The following is a 19,023-nucleotide window of genomic DNA, read 5'->3' as shown; positions in this document are numbered from 1 at the left end:
TAGCTCATTCATTCACAAAGACAGAAGCCACTTTTCCCCTGCCTTAAGACAACATCTCCTATCAAGTTGCTGTTCAGCAGAGCACACACAAGAGACTGTTCACCATCCATATACATTACAAATACAAGTTAATTCCCACTCACAACAGGTAAAAGAAAGATTTTCCCACACCAGTGTGTTTTGGCTTGACACCCAGAAAACTCTCAGTTATCACTGATTGTGTGTTCGGGATTGTCTTTCATCCATGGAAACTAGACACATGCTTAACTTTTATATGAAAACCACTATTTGATTTCCTGGTGTACCTTAGCATGAGCTTGGCATGGCCGTGGGATGTGGGTGCTTATCTCCAGATGGAATTCCATTTCTCTCACCATTTGAGTGAACGGCACTTCAGATGAATGTAAAACACACTTAAAATAAATGCAAGGATCCTTTGATGTGCCCAAATTGTCCTTAACAGTGGGTGGCCTCAGCACAGTTCATCATTTTGTATTACAAATTATATTATCTACAATTTCTTCTTTGGAGTGAAATCTCTTGTGAAGCTGCAGCCTGGGGAGGGATTCCCCTTGACATTTTAAGGTGCAGCTTGAGATCTTGATTCCCACCAACTTCTCTTTGAAAGGCACAAACAAATGCAATGAATCTTTTGGAACCTTTTCTCTGACTCTTTTTCAGCAAGCAAATGTAAAACTACACTTCCTCTTCCCTCCCACCCCAGAGGCATTAATAAAGAGCTCACAGATAAGAGTGAGGAATTGTATTGGAGCTGAAGGAGAAGGTCAAGAATCTTGTGAGAAAAACAGATATTTATCAGTGACCAAGGCTATAACTCAATAAAGCTGATTGGTGTTTTACATGAGGAAAAGAAGCCTGGGATAATTGTGGCTAATTTCTTCCTCAAAGCTGGTAACTGTGAATTGAAATGAAGTTTGATGTTCCTTCTCCTCTTGGTTTCATTAGGGTGATGTCATACATCCGCTTGAAGGGACATAGGGGTTGCTGTGACTCCCTCTCCTGGTCAAAGTCCCCCTGGGTACCATAAGCTCAGCCATCAACACCTGATATTAAAAAGCACAGGGAAGTGTTGCAGCATCCACAGCGTTGTGGCTGCTTGTGCAGAGCCTCGGCAGCTCTGGAATAGGGAAGAGAAATGTGCAATGTGGTCCCCTGTCCCCTTGCACCCATTCCAAACGCTGGTCCTGTCTCTGTGCTGCCACCCGGAACCTCACCATCTTGTCCCACACCTCCCACCTTCATGCTCAATCCCAGCCTGACAGCAGGAGATGGATGGGGAGAAGCCATGGCCTTGGGGACCAGGAATGTGTGCAGGGAGGTCACTGACACAGGGATAAAGTCTGGAGGGGGCAGAGAGCAAAGGGGCTGCTCCATAGTCCCCCTCAAACTGCAAACTCCAGCACCTCACTGCACACCATGGGGCAGGATGAAGGATGCTGGGGCTCTGCAGGAAACAAGGGACATTCTCATATGGATGCTGATGTCTTCTGCCACTGGTGGTACCCTGGTGGTGGAGGCACTGGGCAAGGGCTGAAATCCCCCTATGCTCTGCATGGAGCTGGCTCCAAACTGGGACTCAGCTTTCAATTCTTTGGGATCAGTGCTTAAATCCTTCCTATAGCCATCATAGCAGAGAAGAGAGCCTCTGCCCTCCATGTGCTGCAGGGTGGAAACAGGGACTCTGTGACCAGTGAGAGGATTTGGGACCAGGACTGATGCAAAGCAAGGAGGGACCATCTCCTCACATCTCCCCTGTATCCATCACATCTCTACACATTCATACACATATCCCATGCCCTGGAGGACTGACTCAGTCCCATTCATCTCCCACTGTCAGCCAGGCTGTGGCTGTGGTCGTGATATTGAACAGGGAGATGAGGAGGTGAGAGAGGCAGAGTTGACAACAGGAGGAGGATGGAGGGGCCTCATCCGCAGCATCGCACCGTGTCCTGAGGCTCCTATGCCTGGTTTTACGACTGGAGAGAGAAGGAAAGGGGAGGATGTGGCTCTGGAAGGGGTTGGAACCCAAAATGGTGCCCAGATTGTGGGGATTTGCTCCCAGTGTGCACTGCCAGGGGATCCGGATGATCTCTGGTGGGAATCCGTGTGACATGCACTTTCTTTTCATGTTTGGCTGTAGAAGGAGGTTCCCCACAACCCCCATGAAGGCTTTAACCTGTCAGAGGGGAGACTGAGATGAGCTCTTAGGCAGAAGCTCTTCCCTGTGAGGGTGCTGATGCGCTGGCACAGGGTGCCCAGAGAAGCTGTGGCTGCCCCATCCCTGGCAGTGTTCAAGGCCAGGTTGAACACAGGGGCTTGGAGCAAGCTGCTCCAGTGGAAGGGGTCCCTGCCTGTGGCAGGGGTTGGAGCTGGAGGAACTTTAAGTTCCTTTCCAACACAAACCAGGCTGGGATTCTGTGATGGGCTTGGGAGCATCCATCAGAGCCACCAGCAACAGGGGCAACCCTAAAGCATCCCTTCAGAAGGGCCCTTTTCCCCTGGTGCTGCCCATTTCAGTCCTTTACCGCACTCCTCACTGTTCCTCCCTATCTCCTTCCTTCCACTTTTGGGCACCGCTCCCTCAGGCTCTCCTTTGTCTCTTGTGCTTCCAGCATGATGTGTGGAAGAAGGTGAATGTCATCATCAAGGAGAGCACAAGGACTGGGGCTGCCTGTGTCCCCCATGGGATTAAGAACCAAATTCCCCAGGAAGCCGTCATCAGGCAGAGGAAGGACAGGAGGGTGACCATGAGCAGCCAGCACAGAGGTACCAAGGCCAAGTCACGCCTGACCAACCTGAGTGCCTTGGGTGATGTGAGCATTGATGGTTGCATGGACAAGAAGTAGAGGACAGCATTTACCTCACCGTTAGCAAGGTCACCACGATCTTCTGTTGGCTCCTTTGCAGCCAAACTTGTGAGCTATGGTTTGAGTACAAGGAACTGAAAATGGGTGGAAAGCTGGTTCATTGCCTGTGGTGCCTGACATTGCTTATGGACCCCGGTACCAGCTCCCATTAGAGAGATTCCCCTCATCTTCCTGCCATGGTAATGTCAACCATGGCCCTTGTGAAGCTGTAACTGCCTCAGAAATGCTTCAAAAGTGGATTTGAAAGGTTGGGTTGTTCTGTGGTTTGCTCTAAGGGAGCCCAAAGCCCTGTTGCTTGCTCAAGCTGAGGTCATCTCCTCTGGGTATATTTCTTCTCCGAACTAATCAACACAGAGAAGAGATAATGACCTGCTTTGGGCTTTGTCACCTCCTGGGGCCCAAAGAGATTCACAGTCCCACATCCTCACGTCACTTGAAATAGGAAGGGGGTTTGCTGATGCTGGTTCATTCCCAGGCTCCCTGCACAGCTCCAGGCACGTTCATCTTCACATCCATCTCCGAGAGCATGAGGAGGCCAGCAGAGACAGAGCTGAGATGTAAGTGACGGGCAGCATCTTCCAGCCCATCATTCTCCTGTGGTTCTCTCTTGCCAACAAGCAGCAGCTCCTGTCTTCATCTCCTGCCCTACTGCAGGGTCCTGGGCTGCTTGATGATGCTCTGGGCTTCCCAGGGAGCTGCTTTGTGCTGTGTGATCCCCACGCTGCTGCTGAGAAGGCAGGTTTGAAGATCACCCAGGTGGAGAACACACTCAGGAGACTTCCTCTCCTCACTGACCAGAAAGGGCTTCTGGATGAGCACCAGAAGCTTTCCTGTACAGGACATTCAGGGTGCTCCCCATTGCTGAGATGAGGCAGCTCGAAAAGATGACTTTTTTCCCCAAAAACGTGTTTGAGAAGAGATTGCTGAGCTCTGGGGTTTGCCCACTTCTATTGGAGACTCAAGGAACAAGTTAACCAATAAAAGGTTTTAGATCTGACAAAGTGTGTCAGGAGGGAGGGGAAACTGATATTAACCACTGTGTAAGGTTGCATAGGATCATAGTATGGTTTGTGTTGGAAGAGACCTTAAATCTCACTCAGTTCCAACCACCTGTGATGGCCAGAGACACCTTCCACTAGAGCAGGTTGCCCTGTCCAACCTGTACTTTCCATAGGTCAGGAATTCGTTCCAGTTAGGAAGAAACCGAAGCAGAGAGGGAAGAAGCAGGTGGTTGGCAAATGCCCATGAGAGGATGAAGGATCAACTGTGCACTGTGAAAACATCACGTTTCTCTGTGTTCCAGGTTGATCCAGATGGTCTCCAAGCCCCAGGCTCAGCATTAACGCAGGCAATGAAGTGCAGCGCTAAGGTAAAGCTACCTGGGTGTGCAACCTTCCCACTGCTTTCCACAGGGGTCATTGATCAACATCTCAAGGGGAGCCAGAGGAGCACACACCACGTTGTGCCATGGTGTTTAACTGCTTGAGCACCCCTTTGTTCTACCTGTGCTGGCACAGGACTTTCACCAACCTGTTCCTCATTGATCTGTGCCTGAACTTTCCCTTTCCATCCTGCGGGACTGTCTCTGAGCAGCTCCCACCACACAGAGGCTTTTCCACCTGGGACATCCCTGCCTCTTGGAGAAGAAACCTCCAGCCAGGAGCTCACACACAAGGCACCATCCAGCCCATGGCACAAAGCAATTGCACCCAAGTGACCAAGTTCAGCCTGGCAGGGTTCACAGAGGACCCGGTGACTCAGGTCTACTTGTTCCTGCTCTTCCTGCTCACCTACCTTGTCACCATTGTGGGCAACCTGGGCATCATCATCTTAATCAGGGCCAGCCCCCACCTCCACTCCCCCATGTATTATTTCCTGGGCAATCTGGCCTTTGTAGACCTCTGTTCTTCCAGCATCGTCACCCCCAAGATGTTGGTTAGCTTGGTGTCAGAGAAGAAGAGCATTGCTTATGCTGGGTGTGTGGCTCAGGTCTTCATCTATGATATCTTTGGGATAACTGAATGTTTCCTGCTGGCTGCAATGGCCTATGACCGTTACGTGGCCATTTGCCATCCCCTGCTGTACCCCCTTGTCATGTCCCCAAAGTGCTGTTTCCAGCTGGTGACTGGCTCATACCTCGTGGGGCTGACCAATGGTGTGGGACAGACCATCAGCATGTCCACCCTGTCCTTCTGCAGCTCCAGCACCATCGACCTCTTCTTTTGTGACATTTCCCCTCTCATCTCACTCTCCACCTCTGACACCACCTTCAGCCACATCATCCTGACCACTGCAGCATCTCTCTTTGGTGTGTCCAGCATCCTGGTTATCCTGCTCTCCTACGTGGCCATCATCGCCACCATCCTGAGCATCAATTCAGCCGAGGGCAAGCGCAAAGCCTTCTCCACCTGCACGTCCCACCTCACCACTGTCAGCATCTTCTATGGAGCTTCCTTTTTTATGTATTTATTCCCCAGCTCAGACAGCTCAAGAGGAGGTGATAAATGGGCTCTGGTGCTCTACACCGTGGTGACTCCCATTCTGAACCCCTTGATCTACAGCCTGAGGAATAAGGAGATGAAGGAGGCTCTGAGAAGACTGTTGAAAATAAAGTGATATTGAATGTTGTAAGTTTAGGGCCAAATAAAATAGAGATACTGGGGGAGATGCTCGGGTTTTGGTTAGGTATGGACAACATGTTGGGGGTCTTCTGCACCCGGACTTACACGATGCACTGGTTGATGTGATTGAGAATAAAACTAATTTCACTCTCCAAACTTTGATAAATCTATTTAGTAGTTAATTTCAACTAATTGGTTAATTAGTATTTTATTTCACCTAATCAAGACACAGGTAGACAACTACAAGCATGCACTTCTCTTCATCTTAGTATGAGGGGGGACCTTATCTCTCTCTACACCTGCCCGACAGGAGGATGGAGCCAGGTGGGGCTGGGCTCTTCTCCCAGGGAACAAGGGATGGGACAAGGGGAAATGGCCTCAGGCTGCACCAGGGCAGGTTTAGATGGAGCTGAAGAACAATTCCTGCCCCAGAGGGTGCTCAGGCATTGGAACAGGCTGCCCAGGGCAGGGCTGCAGGCACCGGTTCTGCAGGTGTTCACAAACCTATAGGCAAGGCCTCAGTGTCATGGGTTAGTGGTGGCCTTGGCAGTGCTGTGGAACGGCTGAACTTGGTGAGCTTAAAGCTCTTTTCCTTTTTGCTCTCCCTTTTGTTTGGCAAATGAGAATAAACAGAGAGTGAATTCTATCGTTCCACTGAATCAAACTCCATTTCTTGACGGTGTTGTTAAAATCATTAAGAGCTTTAAGAAAAGGACAAAAACACCTTTAGCAAGAGAAATAGAGATGACAGCAAATAAGTGTGATGCCATGCAGGCAGTATTTTTAGGTTTTGATGTACAAACCTCATTCAATGATTTCCAGCACCATTCACCTCATTTCATTTCAGACAGCAAAGAATTTAAGTGAAATATGGTACTTGTGTGACCTCTGTTATGAATAAAAGCACTTTGAAAGCATTTTAAGACGTGATAGTGATGAATCCTCACCAAAGGGCAGATACTATCAAGGAACCCCTGTCCCCTGATCCACACCTTTGCTTTCTTTTCCCCTGTTGGCAGCAATAGAAGCCATGATCTCCATGGCAGCCTGATCACAACAGAGCACAGGAGCTGTGGTGTTGCTCATCAGCCTTCAGACCTCCTATGTGTCAGCCCATGGCAGCCTGCATGAATGGCATTGCCTGCACTTAAGTCTCTCCTGTTGCCTTCCTGCGCAGAGAGCTGATGGGTGATGGACACACATTGCATACATAAACCATCCCATTACTTCAGCCCATAGGCCTGCAGCCACTGCCAGGAGCATGGTAAAATCTGGAGCCATGGCTGAGCCTTAGGGCTATCCTGGAGACATGCAATAACCTAGGCTGGAGGTAGAAGCTCCATGATTGAATTGAATCAAGCCAGGATCAAAGTGTTTGCTCATTTCTTAAGAACACACAACTAACAGGCACCCAGGGTCAATCAGCTGAATCCTGCTTTCTTCCCAAAGCTTCCTGATAATTCCCTGGTTATTATTTAACCCAGATGACAGTTGTTTTCCTGCTGAGTCTTGGGGACAACCAGGAGCAGAGATTTCACACCCTCCCTGGCCCCTATTTCAGTGTTTGACAGCTCTTAAAGTGGGGTTTTTCCCCACCCTCTGTTTCTAACTGGAATTTCCCATGCTGCAAATTCACAATAGGAAATCTCAGATTTACCCTTATCTGCAAGATAAAGCACATGGAGAACTTTCAAGTCAAAAAGAGTGTGAAACCATTAATTCTTGCATTAATCCTTTCTCTGTCCCTGAAATCATAGAATCAGGGAAAGGTTTGGGTTGGAAGGGACCTTAAAGCTCCTCCAGCTCCAACCCCTGCCACGGGCAGGGACCCCTTCCACTGGAGCAGCTTGCTCCAAGCCCCTGTGCCCAACCTGGCCTTGAACACTGCCAGGGATGGGGCAGCCACAGCTTCTCTGGGCACCCTGTGCCAGTGTCTCAGCACCCTCACAAGGAGCAATTTCTGCCTAACAGCTCACCTCAATATCCCCTCTGTCATTTCACATGACCAAACCTTGTGGTCTGGAGTTGAAATATTTGGAAACATCAGTTAATATTTCCTTAAAACCAGAAATAACACCAGAAATCATTTGCTAATATAAAACATGAGCTCAGATACCAGTTGGTTTGATGCCAGCAGGGCAAAGCCACCAGCTTCTCCCTTTTGCTCTCTGAACCCTGAAATAAAGTTTATTGTTATGTTTAATAACATTTAAATAATAAAATATATTAATTTCAAGTAATATTTAAGTAACAATCTCTTTGGACAACAACTTTCTTTCCAATACAAGGTCACTGTCAGGTCTCAGGCTGCAGCCAGAGAAACTCTTGTCCGTCCCAGCACAGAATGTAGCCCTGGTTTAAGGAGAAGCGTGTTTTCCAGTGTCTTGTTTTAAACCCTAGCCAGAAGACAGCTTGTTCACTCACTCCCAGTGAGTGGTGCCAGGCTGAGAGCAATTGAAGCCCCCCCACCCCCCACTGGGGCTCTCCCCTTCCCTGCTCCTGTGAGGGATGGGGAGGAGGATCGAATGAGTGCAACTCCCACGAGTTGAGACAAGAACAGTCCAGCAACCAATGTACAACACAAATCGCTACCACTACCACCACCACCAACAATGATAAGAGAAGATAACAAGGGAAGAGAATACAACACCACCGGCCAAGAAAACGAGTCCCACCCGGAAGCCCGTGTCCTTCCGGGTAACTCCCGGTTACCCCCCACCCCGGGCATGACGTGCTGTGGTATGGAATACCTCCCTGGCTAGCCCGGGTCAGGCGCCCCATCTCTGCTTCCTCACAGCTTCCCCTCCTCCCTGGCAGAGCATGAGCCTCACAAAGTCCTTGGTCAGGGTAAACATCACTTAGCAACAACCGAAAACATTGGTATCACCAGCACCGTTCCCAGGCTGGAAGTCAAAACACAGCACTGCACCAGCTACCACAAAGGAGAAACATGACTGCTACTGCTGAACCCAGGACAACACTCAGATGTTTTCAGTCTTTCTCATGGAGCAAATGGAATGTACAGTCCCTTTTTCTGCCCCCTTAATGAAATGTCATGACAAGTTTGCAAGTTCTTCAGCTCTTCTCCAGTTTTCAAATGGTTCAAGATTGGGTTTGGGTTTTTAAAAGGAAAAGGTCTGATTTAGCCTCATGATTAAGAGATTTCTGAAGGGTTTTTGGATGTGTTTCTCTGCCTGTGAAGATTCACCAAGAACCACAGTTAGATGTTGCCTCAACTATCAAATCTTTATTGTTCTAATGTCCAGCCTAACAGAGTACATGCAAGCCACATGGCATTGCTCTTCCCTATTTCACTCCTTCTTTCCTCCTTCCCACAGGGATGCTGCCATGCAATACAGTAACAGGGCTGAAGGCAACCACACCGCAATGACCCACTTCATCCTCCTTGGCCTGACAAGGGAGCCCAAGATGCAGACTCCTCTCTGTAATCTTCTTCATGATTTATCTCATCACTCTCATGGGCAACCTTGGGCTGATGGCACTGATCAAGACAAGCCCCCAGCTGCACACCCCCATGTACTTCTTCCTCTGCAATCTCTGTTCTCGATCTTTGCTACTCCTGTCTTTGCTCCAAAGCTGCTTCTTGCCTTCTTGGTGGAAAACAAAACCATCCTTACCCTGCCTGCTTCCTGCAGCATTTCTTCCTCCTCATGTTTGTGACCACAGAGGTGTTCTTGCTGGCTGTGATGGCTTATGACCGCTATGTAGCCATCTGCAACCCACTGCTCTACACGGTTTCCATGCCCCAGGGGGTCTGTGTTCAGCTGGTGGCTGCATCATACTGGGGGGGGGGGGATTTTGAACTCCCTAATCCAAACCTGTTGCTTGCTGCTGTTGCCTTTCTGCGGTCCAAACACCATCAACCATTACTTCTGTGACACTAACCCTTTGCTGAAGCTCTCCTGCTCCAACAGCCACCTCAATGAGCTTTTGCTTGTAATTCTTCATGGGAGCATTTCCATGTCTGTGCTCATCCTCATCATCACCTCCTATGTATACATCCTCTTGTCCATCCTGAGGATTAGGTCTGCTGAAGGAAGGCACAAAGCCTTCTCTACTTGTGCCTCCCACCTCCTGACCGTTACCTTGTTCTACGTCCCTGCTGGGCTCAGCCACATGCAATCAGCTCCCAAGTACTCCCTGGAGACAGAGAAAGTCACCACTGTGTTTTACACCCTCCTTGTCCCTATGCTCAACCCTCTGATCTACAGCTTGAGGAACAAGGATGTTAAAGATGCCTTTAGGAAAGCAACAGCAAATAACCTCATTGCGAGCTGCTCATTGACCAACCCGGTCCCAGCTGGTTGATAGAACTCCTAATCTTTCCCTTTTTAACTCATTTGGTGTCAGCTGTCTGGAAGAGGAAGGAACTGAATGTCTTTACAGGAGCAGGTACAGCACATTCTAACCATGCTTTAAACTCTGCAGAGACTCAGTGATGTTAAGCATCCCCTCAATATAGGTCTCTGATAAATGTTCTCTTGTCATCTCTTGTTTTTTTTGGGGGGGGAAATAGATGTGATATCATAGGAGGTGGCAAAAATAAGCCCATGAGGAATTTCCCTCTTCAGTTTAGCTTTAGAAGTTGCACTGATTCAAGCAGCGATTCATCCAGAGGTAAGTTCAAAGGGGGATGAAGGGTTTTGAGGATGTATATCTGAAAAACATCACTTTACTTTGGGCTAATGCAAGGAAATGCATAAAATCCCATTTGCTTCCAGAAGGATGTGCAGTGCAAAGTAAGGAAACGGGAGGAGAAGCAGAGCCACTGAGCTGCCAGAGGATGAGCATGGTATGTGCTGTGATTGAGCATTGGGAAGATGCTAAATCGCTGTGTGACCAGAACATCCCAGCCTGGAGGCAGCACAGCTGTGTCTGTCATCCTGCACCTTCCTTCCTACCACCACAAACATCCAGCTCAGCCAAAGAGGTTTCACAGCACAGTGTGGGTTGGAGGGAGCTTAAAGGCCACCTATTTCTAACCTCCTTGCTGTGGGCTTCATCTCACATCTGGTTTAGGAGAAGTAGCAGCTGAGAGTAGGATTCTCCCCTATTGACGAGGATTTTAGTATGATTGAATGTAATGACTTTAGGGAGAAGTATGTTTCTTCCCCTATTTTCTTCCCGTGGGGCTGCTTAAGTGATTATTTCCTCCCTCCCAACTCTTCCCCAACACAACCTGTTAACTGAGAAGGTACCACTGAGGAATGCTGCAGAACTTCATGCTCTGCAAAGCAGAAATAACCAACTGCAACCTGTTAGAGACCTTTAGCAGTAAGCTCTTTCTGTAGCAAATAGAGACCTGGATGCATTGAAGGAGAGGGGGGGGATCATTTGTTACTTCATGGTACTTTGCACGTGGCTGCACTCAAGTTAGTCCTGACGTGTTTTTCATAGCTAAAAATAAAAGAGAAAGACTCCCAGCATCATTTCTGTTAGTTGGACATGGAAATCATGACTAAGCATACTCACTGTATGCTATGCCTAGAATTTTAACTTCTTTTTTCCCCCTCAGATGTAGGAGTTTGCATTTGGATGCCTGATGTAGAGTAAACCAAAATCTATCTGGAGCACCCAGTTGAACAGGGGTCATTTTCCCTAAGAGACAGACACAGACAAGGAGGGGGAGATGTTTATAACACTTAGTTTCCATTAGAGCTTGCCTTGTCCCTAGCTTGGACACCAGAGGGTCTTGCCTCTCATTGACAGCTGTTTGTGCTGTTTGCATGATGCAAGGTGCCTCAAGGGAGCAGCTAGGACCAGTTATTTCCAATGGGAAGGCGAGCTGGGAGCTGAAAGTGGCCACAAAGCAGAGCACGGTCCCCCTGTGCCTGAGCACAGCAGCAGCTTCCACTGCTTCTTCCCTTAGTTTCCCAGGGTAAACTAAGAGTCAAGTTCATGGTTGTTACAGACCAGGAGCAAGCCCAGTTACAGCACAGCCCTGGAAGTGGGCCCAGTCCCAGGACTGTGCTTAAATAGAGCCTGAGCCTATGGCAGAGGGTGTGTGAGAAGGACCCAAGTGACGCTGGCCATGGAGATTACTGTGGCTGCACTCCCTGATGTCTCAAGGAGAGGGGAACTGGGTTTTCCACCACCCAATGCCCTAAACACAGCGGCAGCTCTGCATTCAGCCTCCTCTGATGTATTCCTGTGTGCAGAGGATGAAAAATGGAGCAAAAGGAAGCAAAGAGCTCCTTTACTGTGTTAAGGAGAATCACCCCTCCTCAGTTATGCAAAATCATGGAATCATGGAATGGTTTGGGTTGGAAGGGAGCTTAAAGTTCCTCCTCCAGCTCCAACCCCAACACCTTCCACTGGAGCAGCTTGCTCCAAGCCCCGGTGTCCAACCTGGCCTTGAACACTGCCAGGGATGGGGGATGTGACATGGTCAAATCCACAAAGCACAGACCTGGTACTGAGCATCCAAAAAGGAAAAGTTGTAAGAACCACACATCCCAGGAAGATTTTAGTTGGGACACACTTCTGGCCACATGCTAACCTATGTGTGCCTATCACAAGTCCTTAGCACTGCTCCAGGTCACTTATATGGGATAAATGTATTGGATGTTCATATCAGGTATCACAGAATCCCAGACTGGTTTATGTTGGAAGGGACCTAAAAGCTCTCAACTTCCAATCCCTGCCACGGGCAGGGACACCTTCCACTAGAGCAGTTTGCTCCAAGCCCCTTTATCCAACCTGGCCTTGAACACTGCCAGGGATGGGGCAGCCACAGCTTCTCTGGGCACCCTGTGCCAGCGCCTCAGCACCCTTACAGGGAAGAGCTTCTATCTTAGAGCTCAACTCAGTCTCCCCTCTGGCAGGTTAAAGCCATTCCCCAGTCTGTCCCTACAGGCCCTAATGAAGAGTCCCTCTCTTATTCTATCTGGATAAGATGCTTCGCATGTTGTGTTCTCTTTTCTTGAGGGAATTGTCCAAATGTCTCTATTTTTCATGAAAACTCCATCAGAAACTTTGATTAAAAGCTTATAAAGTGAGCATTTCACTTCACACCAATTTAAATTAGATTTTGACTGGTTGCCATTGCATTCATTCATTATTCATCACAGTTCTTTGCAGAAGACCACGTTTTCCAAAGGTGCTTATTTTAAACCACAAATTTATTCAGTTTGTCATTATACAAGTACATGTTCTTCCAGCAATTGTACAGTTCATTAAACAGAAATGGTGTGTTTGGATTAAATGTTAAAAACCCTCCATCTACTGTTTCATTTAGAGCATCTTCCTCCTCAATAATGTGATGACATACAGAAGGGGATGCGACATAGTCAAATCCACAAAGCACAGACCTGGTACTGAGCATCCAAAAAGGAAAAGATGTGAGGACCATACATCCCAGGAAGATTTTAGTTGGGACACACTTCTGGCCACATGCTAACCTATGTGTGCCTATCACAGGTCCTTAGCACTGCTCCAGCTCACTTACACGGGATAAATGTATTGGATGCTCATATCAGGTATCACAGAATCCCAGACTGGTTTATGTTGGAAGGGACCTAAAAGCTCTCAACTTCCAACCCCTGCCACAGGCAGGGACACCTTCCGCTAGAGCAGTTTGCTCCAAGCCCCTTTATCCAACCTGGCCTTGAACACTGCCAGGGATGGGGCAGGCACAGCTTCTCTGGGCACCCTGTGCCGGCACCTCGGCACCCTCATAGTGAAGAATTCCTTCCTCACATCCAATCTGGATCCCCCCTGTTTCAGTCTGAACCCACCACCCCTTGTCCTATCCCTACAATCCCTGATGAAGAGCTCCTCTCCTGCATCCTTGTAGCCCCCTTCAGACACTGGAAGCTGCTCTGAGGTCTCCAAGCAGCTTCTCTTCTCCAGGCTCAACAGCCCCAGTGTTCTCAGCCTGGTGCCATACGGGAGCTGCTCCAGCCCCTGAGCATCCTCATGGCCTCCTCTGGACTTACTCCAGCAGCTCCATGACCTTCTTATGTTCCCTGCAGAGAAGGACTTGCGGGTGCAGGTTGATGAGAAAATGAACATGAGCCAGCAGTGTGTGCTTGCAGCCCAGAAACCAACAGTATCTTGGGCTGCATCCAAAGGAGAGTGGCCAGCAGGTCGAAGCAGGTGATCCTGCCCCTCTGCTCTGCTCTTCTGAGACTTCACCTGGAGCATTGTGTGCAGTTCTGGTGTCCTCAACATAAAAAGGACATGGAACTGTTGGAACAAGTCCAGAGGAGGCCATGAGGATGCTCAGGGACTGGAGCACCTCCTGTATGAAGACAGGCTGAGAAAGTTGGGGCTGTTCAGCCTGGAGAAGAGAAGGCTGCATGGAGACCTTAGAGCAGCTTCCAGTATCTGAAGGGGGTCTATAGGGATGCTGGGGAGGGACTCTTCATTAGGGACTGTAATGATAGGACAAGGGGTAACGGGTTAAAAGTTAAACAGGGGAAGTTTAGGTTAGATATACGGAAGAAATTCCTTCCTGTGAGGGTGGTGAGGCACTGGAATGGGTTGCCCAGGGAGGTTGTGAATGCTCCATCCCTGGCAGTGTTCAAGGCCAGGTTGGACAGAGCCTTGGGTGAGATGGTTTAGTGTGAGGTGTCCCTGCCCATGACAGGGGAGTTGGAACTAGGTGATGTTAAGGTACTTTCCAACCCTAACTATTCTATGATTCTAGGATTCTATAGACACCAAAACTGTATCAGAACTGCAGGGGATACCAGAGCTGTATTGAACCTTTGGTCCTTCCCTCAGATCTTCAAGCTCGCTTGGGATGAACAGTTATCAACCAGGCAATGGAGGAAGTTGTCACTGCCTTACCTCAAGGCTGAGCCTCCTTTTTGTGGGAACTACTTTCATTTAGCACAATTTAAACACAAAACACCATGGTGCTATCTCTGTCCTGCTATTAAATAACTGATACTTATTTGGATGAATTATCGAAGACTCAGTCCACGCTTAAAATCACCTGAAGCTGTTTGAAGGAACCATTCGTTCCCCAAACTCCTTCTGGCTGCATTAGTTTCCAAAAGACAGCTTTATTTCCATACAACATACAACAATTTGGTCAAAAGCATTGGCTCAAAACGTGGCTGCTTTGAGGATATAACAGGATGAAGTCAGATTTCCCAGTCTTCATCTGAAGAATCCTGAGTGCCGGTGTGTCCTGAATGCTTCTCCTAGATGAAGAGACATTATAAACCCTTAGTAGAAATATTAAATGATAACCTTGTCCCAGACATTTAGAAAAGACAAAGGATGGGGCAATGAGAGGAGAAAACTGAGCTATGAATGTGTGGGGAAGGAAGAAAGAGAAGAATGTAGATGGCTTTAGATGTTTTCAATGTCAACCTGTTTTTCTGCTGGAAGGCACCAGACTGACAGTCCAGGAGATGCACTGAAGGAGGGTAGAAAAGGATTTCTGTGTGGTTTTGAAAGTCTTTCTTCCCCATTGAGTACTGGGCTAAACTGAAGGCTTGGGGAGTGGGAAAATCAGTATAGCAGAGGGAGAAATAACCCTCAACCTAATTTAGAAAAGAAGAATAATATAATTCAAAGATTATTGAAAAGAACTACATGAATCCAGAAAGAGGCACTGAGAATACCTGGGTGTGCTTGTGCAGGGTGAATAATGCAGCTTGAAATCCCAGAAGCAGACAGCTGAATACCACACTTGCTCTATCAGCTTCGTCAAGATACCCAGGCAAGCAGCACCTTGGGTGTTCAGGGGAGAGGAAGACCTGCACTCAGGCTCTTTACACCCCTACTTAAATTTGCAGCAGAGCAGAGGCTCAGATATGACTTGTCCCCATTTAGCACAAGGGCTTTGTTGACCAACAGACTGTCAGAGCTTTATTTCACAGAATCCCAGCCTGGTTTGTGTTGGAAGGGACCTTAAAGCTCCTCCAGCTCCAACACCTGCCACGGACAAGGACACCTTCCACTAGAGCAGCTTACTCCAAGCCCCTGTGTCCAACCTGGCCTTGAGCACTGCCAGGGATGGGGCAGCCACAGCTTCTCTGGGCACCCTGTGCCAGCGCCTCAGCACCCTCAGAGGGAAGAGCTTCTGCCTAAGAGCTCATCTCAGTCTCCCCTCTGGCAGGTTCAAGCCATTCCCCTCGGCCTCCTGCAGGTTTTTTGTAGCCCCCTTCGGACACTGGGAGCTGCTCTGAGGTCTCCACACAGCTTCTGTTCTGCAGGCTGCACAGACCCAATGTTCTCAGCTTGGCTCCATACAGGAGCTGCTCCAGCCCCTGAGCATCCTTGTTGCATCTCTGGACTTGCTCCAGCAGCTCCACGTCCACCTTGTGTTGGGGACAGCAGAGCAGGATCAAATCCTCTTGACCTTCCCGCAGTTCATCATTGAGGAAATGCTTATAAAGCAGGCAATGGAGACAGTGGTCAGTGCCTTATGTGAGGTCTGAGCCTCCTTTTTGAGGGCTCTAATTTCATTTAGCACAATTTAAACACAAAACAGAATGGTGCCGTCTCAGTCCTGCTATTAAATACCTGATACTTATTTGGATGAATTACTGAAGGCTCAGGCCTCGCTTAAAACCACCTGAACCTGTTTGAAGAGAACCATTCGTTGTGCTGGTTCTCCATACCCTGCACTTGCTGTATGATCTCCTTATCTGTAATAATGACCAGTAGTGAGCAAGAATGACCAATAATGGCCAGTAATGCTCAATTCCATAATCACATATTCCACATATTCCTTCCTTACCTCCACAGTACTGAAGGGCTCCAAATGTGCTTTCAAACCCTGCATAGATGTGGCAGCAGCTTTCTCTCCCACAGCCTCCTCAGAGCCCCCTTCACCTCCTTGTTCCTCAGGCTGTAGATGAGGGGGTTGAGGGTTGGGGTGAGGATGCAGTAACACACCGACACCAGCTTTGCCTGATCCCATGAGGATGCCTCATGAGGCTGGACATAGGTGAGGATCCCGGGTGCGTAGAAGATGGTGATGGCAGCCAAGTGGGAGACGCAGGTAGAGAAGACCTTCAGCCTCCTCATGGCCAAAGGGATCTGCAGGACAGTGTGGAGGATGTAGATGTAGGACACCAGGATCATCAGGAGAGAGACCATTGCGTTAAATGTAACACTGGACACCAGCACAAACTTGTTTCTGTGGGTGTCTGAGCAGGAGAGCTGCAGGAGGGTGGGCAGCTCACAGAAGAAGTGGTTGATGCTCCTGGCCTGACAGAAGGACAACCTCCCCTCCAGTGTGATGTGCACCAGGGAGGTGAGGAACCCGATGGTGTACACCAGCACCATCATGCCATAGCAACGCGCCCTGGTCATGGCAGTGGTGTAGAGCAGGGGCTTTCACACAGCCGTGTATCGGTCGTAAGCCATTACCCCAAGGAGGAAGCTCTCACAGATAGCCAGACCCAGGAAAATATACATCTGGGCAAAGCAACCCCAAAAGGAGATGTGGCTTCTCCCCAGCAGGAAGGTCTCCAGAGCTTTTGGGATGATAGCGGAGGAAAGGCAAACATCCATGCAAGATAAGTGGCTCAGGAAGAAGTACATGGGGATGTGGAGGTGGGGGTCAGTGTTGATCAGCAGGATCATCGTCAGGTTCCCCAGCACCATTAAAACATAGAGGGATAAGAAGACTGTGAAGATGGTGGTTTGTAGCTCTGGGGCATCAGAGAAACCCAAGAGGATGAAGCTGGTTAGAACAGTGAGGTTTCCAGTCTCTGTCATTTTGACAAGTTGATGGATTTGGATGGAAATGAAAGGAATCAGTGAAATACATCCCTACAAGAGAAATAATGTGGAAGTTTATTTGGAGTTTAATCCATAAAGTAAATGCAATGGAAAATGGTGTATTTGTAACGGTGTATTTCTGTGTGTAGCCCAAGATCTGAAGTCAAAGAGGTGAAGGAGCTCATTACACAGCCTGAAATTAAAAGAGAATAATTTTACCATGATTGATACACACTAATGAAACACTGCAAAACACCATGTCTATCCAAACGTAATACAATAAAATCAAAGAAGTGCATCTCAAAATGCAGAAAACAGAAAAGATTTTGTATTTTCGTCACTGATTTCTGGGAATTTTAAGGTTTATTTTTCTCTCTTTTTTGTTTTTTTTCAGAGTGGATCAGTGCTCTTCTGTAGATTCATTACTTGTGCTGCATTGTTTTCATCACAACACAAAGCCATGTACTTGAAATTTGTTTTATGTTCTAAGTTTATCTGCTTTTGAGGGACTCCCACCCTGCGTAATGTTAAGGGAAAGCAGTGGTCTTGGCTCCAGCAGAGCTTTGCTGTGATTGCGGTGAGCTGCCTATGACCAACCCAAATATGCACCTAAGGGTGTAAAATATATCATATATAAACCAAAATTTTAAGGCTTTAGCTTGGATATTTTTATCTCCACCATACAATTCCTCAGCAGATGAATTATTTAATGGAATATCAATCTATGAATGGCTACATCAGTGCTAAAATACCCCTAAATCTGTTGTAGATGTGGTCAGGAATGTGGGTTTTTGAAGCAAAGCTACCCTGTACTAGGGCACTTTTATTCACACCGCAGGCTATCATAGAATGGTTTGGGTCGAACAGACCTTAAAAGTCATCCAGTCCCAACCTCCTGCCAAGAACCCGCACGCTGCATAAGGTTAAGGGAATGCAGTGGTCTTGGCTCTAGCAGAGCTCTGCTGTGATTGCAGTGAGCTTCCTATGACCAACCCAAATATCCACCTAAGGGTGTAAAATACAAAAGACATAAAATATAAACCAAAATTTTAAGGCTTTAGCTTGGATATTCTCATGCTAAAATATCACTAAATCTGTTGTAGATGGGGTCTGGAAGGTTGCTGTTTTTGAAGCAAACCTGCCCCGTAGTAGTGCACTCTTATTCACAACATAGTTTATCATAGAACTGTTTGGGTTGAAGGGAAACTAAAGCTCATACAGCTCCAAACCCACTACCACTAACAGGGACCCCTTCCACTAGAGCATCTTGCTCCAAGCCCCTTTATCCAACCTGGCCATGAGCACTGCCAGGGATGGGGCAGCCACAGCTTCTCTGGGCACCCTGTGCCAGCGCCTCGGCACCCTCATAGGGAAGAGCTTCTTCCTTATCTCCAACCTGAATTTCCCTGTTTCAGTTCAAACCCATCACCCCTTGCCCTATCAATACAGTCCCTGAAGAAGAGTGAAATTCAACATGCCATCAAGCATGGGAGAGGCAGCATGACCAGGGTCAATCTGGACCCATCACCCATCAAACCCTTTTGTACCTGCTTGGTTAAAGAGGAAGGTGGTGGTGGATGCAGTGCCTGCAGCTCGTCCTGGAGCGCATGCGACGGGTTGAAGGAGAGATGCTTGGGAGTAGGATGCTCCAGGCTGGCTGGTGGAGGGGTTTTATCTCACAGGAGGCATTACCTCAGAGGCTTGTGTTGTGCAAACTGTTCTCCCAGAGGACCCTCCTCCATCGGATAATTAGTTTGACTTGATCAGCAAAACAACCTCTCAATTCCTCTCTCCCCAAACTCCTT

At 48.2% G+C, this 19,023-nt stretch overlaps 3 protein-coding genes across 3 annotated transcripts; 2 read left to right on the top strand and 1 right to left on the bottom strand.

Moving 5' to 3' along the window:
• Window positions 1-4,577: 4,577 nt before the first annotated feature.
• On the top strand, window positions 4,578-5,504 carry LOC130602532 (olfactory receptor 1440-like). The gene has a single exon (XM_057415474.1). It carries the CDS (start codon window positions 4,578-4,580, stop codon window positions 5,502-5,504), a length of 927 nt encoding a protein of 308 aa, XP_057271457.1.
• A 3,392-nt stretch (window positions 5,505-8,896) lies between these two features.
• On the top strand, window positions 8,897-9,838 carry LOC130602533 (olfactory receptor-like protein COR8). The gene is given in 6 exon segments (XM_057415475.1): window positions 8,897-8,943; window positions 8,945-9,055; window positions 9,057-9,089; window positions 9,091-9,140; window positions 9,143-9,318; window positions 9,320-9,838. Coding segments are annotated over 6 exon segments (936 nt in total).
• Window positions 9,839-16,261: 6,423 nt separating this feature from the next.
• Window positions 16,262-17,215, bottom strand: LOC130602531 (olfactory receptor 8I2-like). Its single transcript, XM_057415472.1, is given in 1 exon segment — window positions 16,262-17,215. A coding segment is annotated over 1 exon segment (954 nt).
• Between the last annotated feature and the right edge of the window lie 1,808 nt (window positions 17,216-19,023).

The sequence above is a fragment of the Pezoporus wallicus genome, unplaced genomic scaffold, assembly GCF_028554395.1.
Source record: "Pezoporus wallicus isolate ANWC-B61680 ecotype Strahan unplaced genomic scaffold, APGP_CSIRO_Pwel_v1 contig_4008, whole genome shotgun sequence".
NCBI classification, from domain to species: domain Eukaryota; kingdom Metazoa; phylum Chordata; class Aves; order Psittaciformes; family Psittacidae; genus Pezoporus; species Pezoporus wallicus.
This window is presented reverse-complemented; position numbering and strand designations above follow the sequence as displayed.

Coding starts and splice junctions, on each gene's coding strand:
- LOC130602532 (XM_057415474.1), top strand. CDS start 4,578: ATGGCACAAAGCAATTGCACCCAAGTGACCAAGTTCAGCCTGGCAGGG.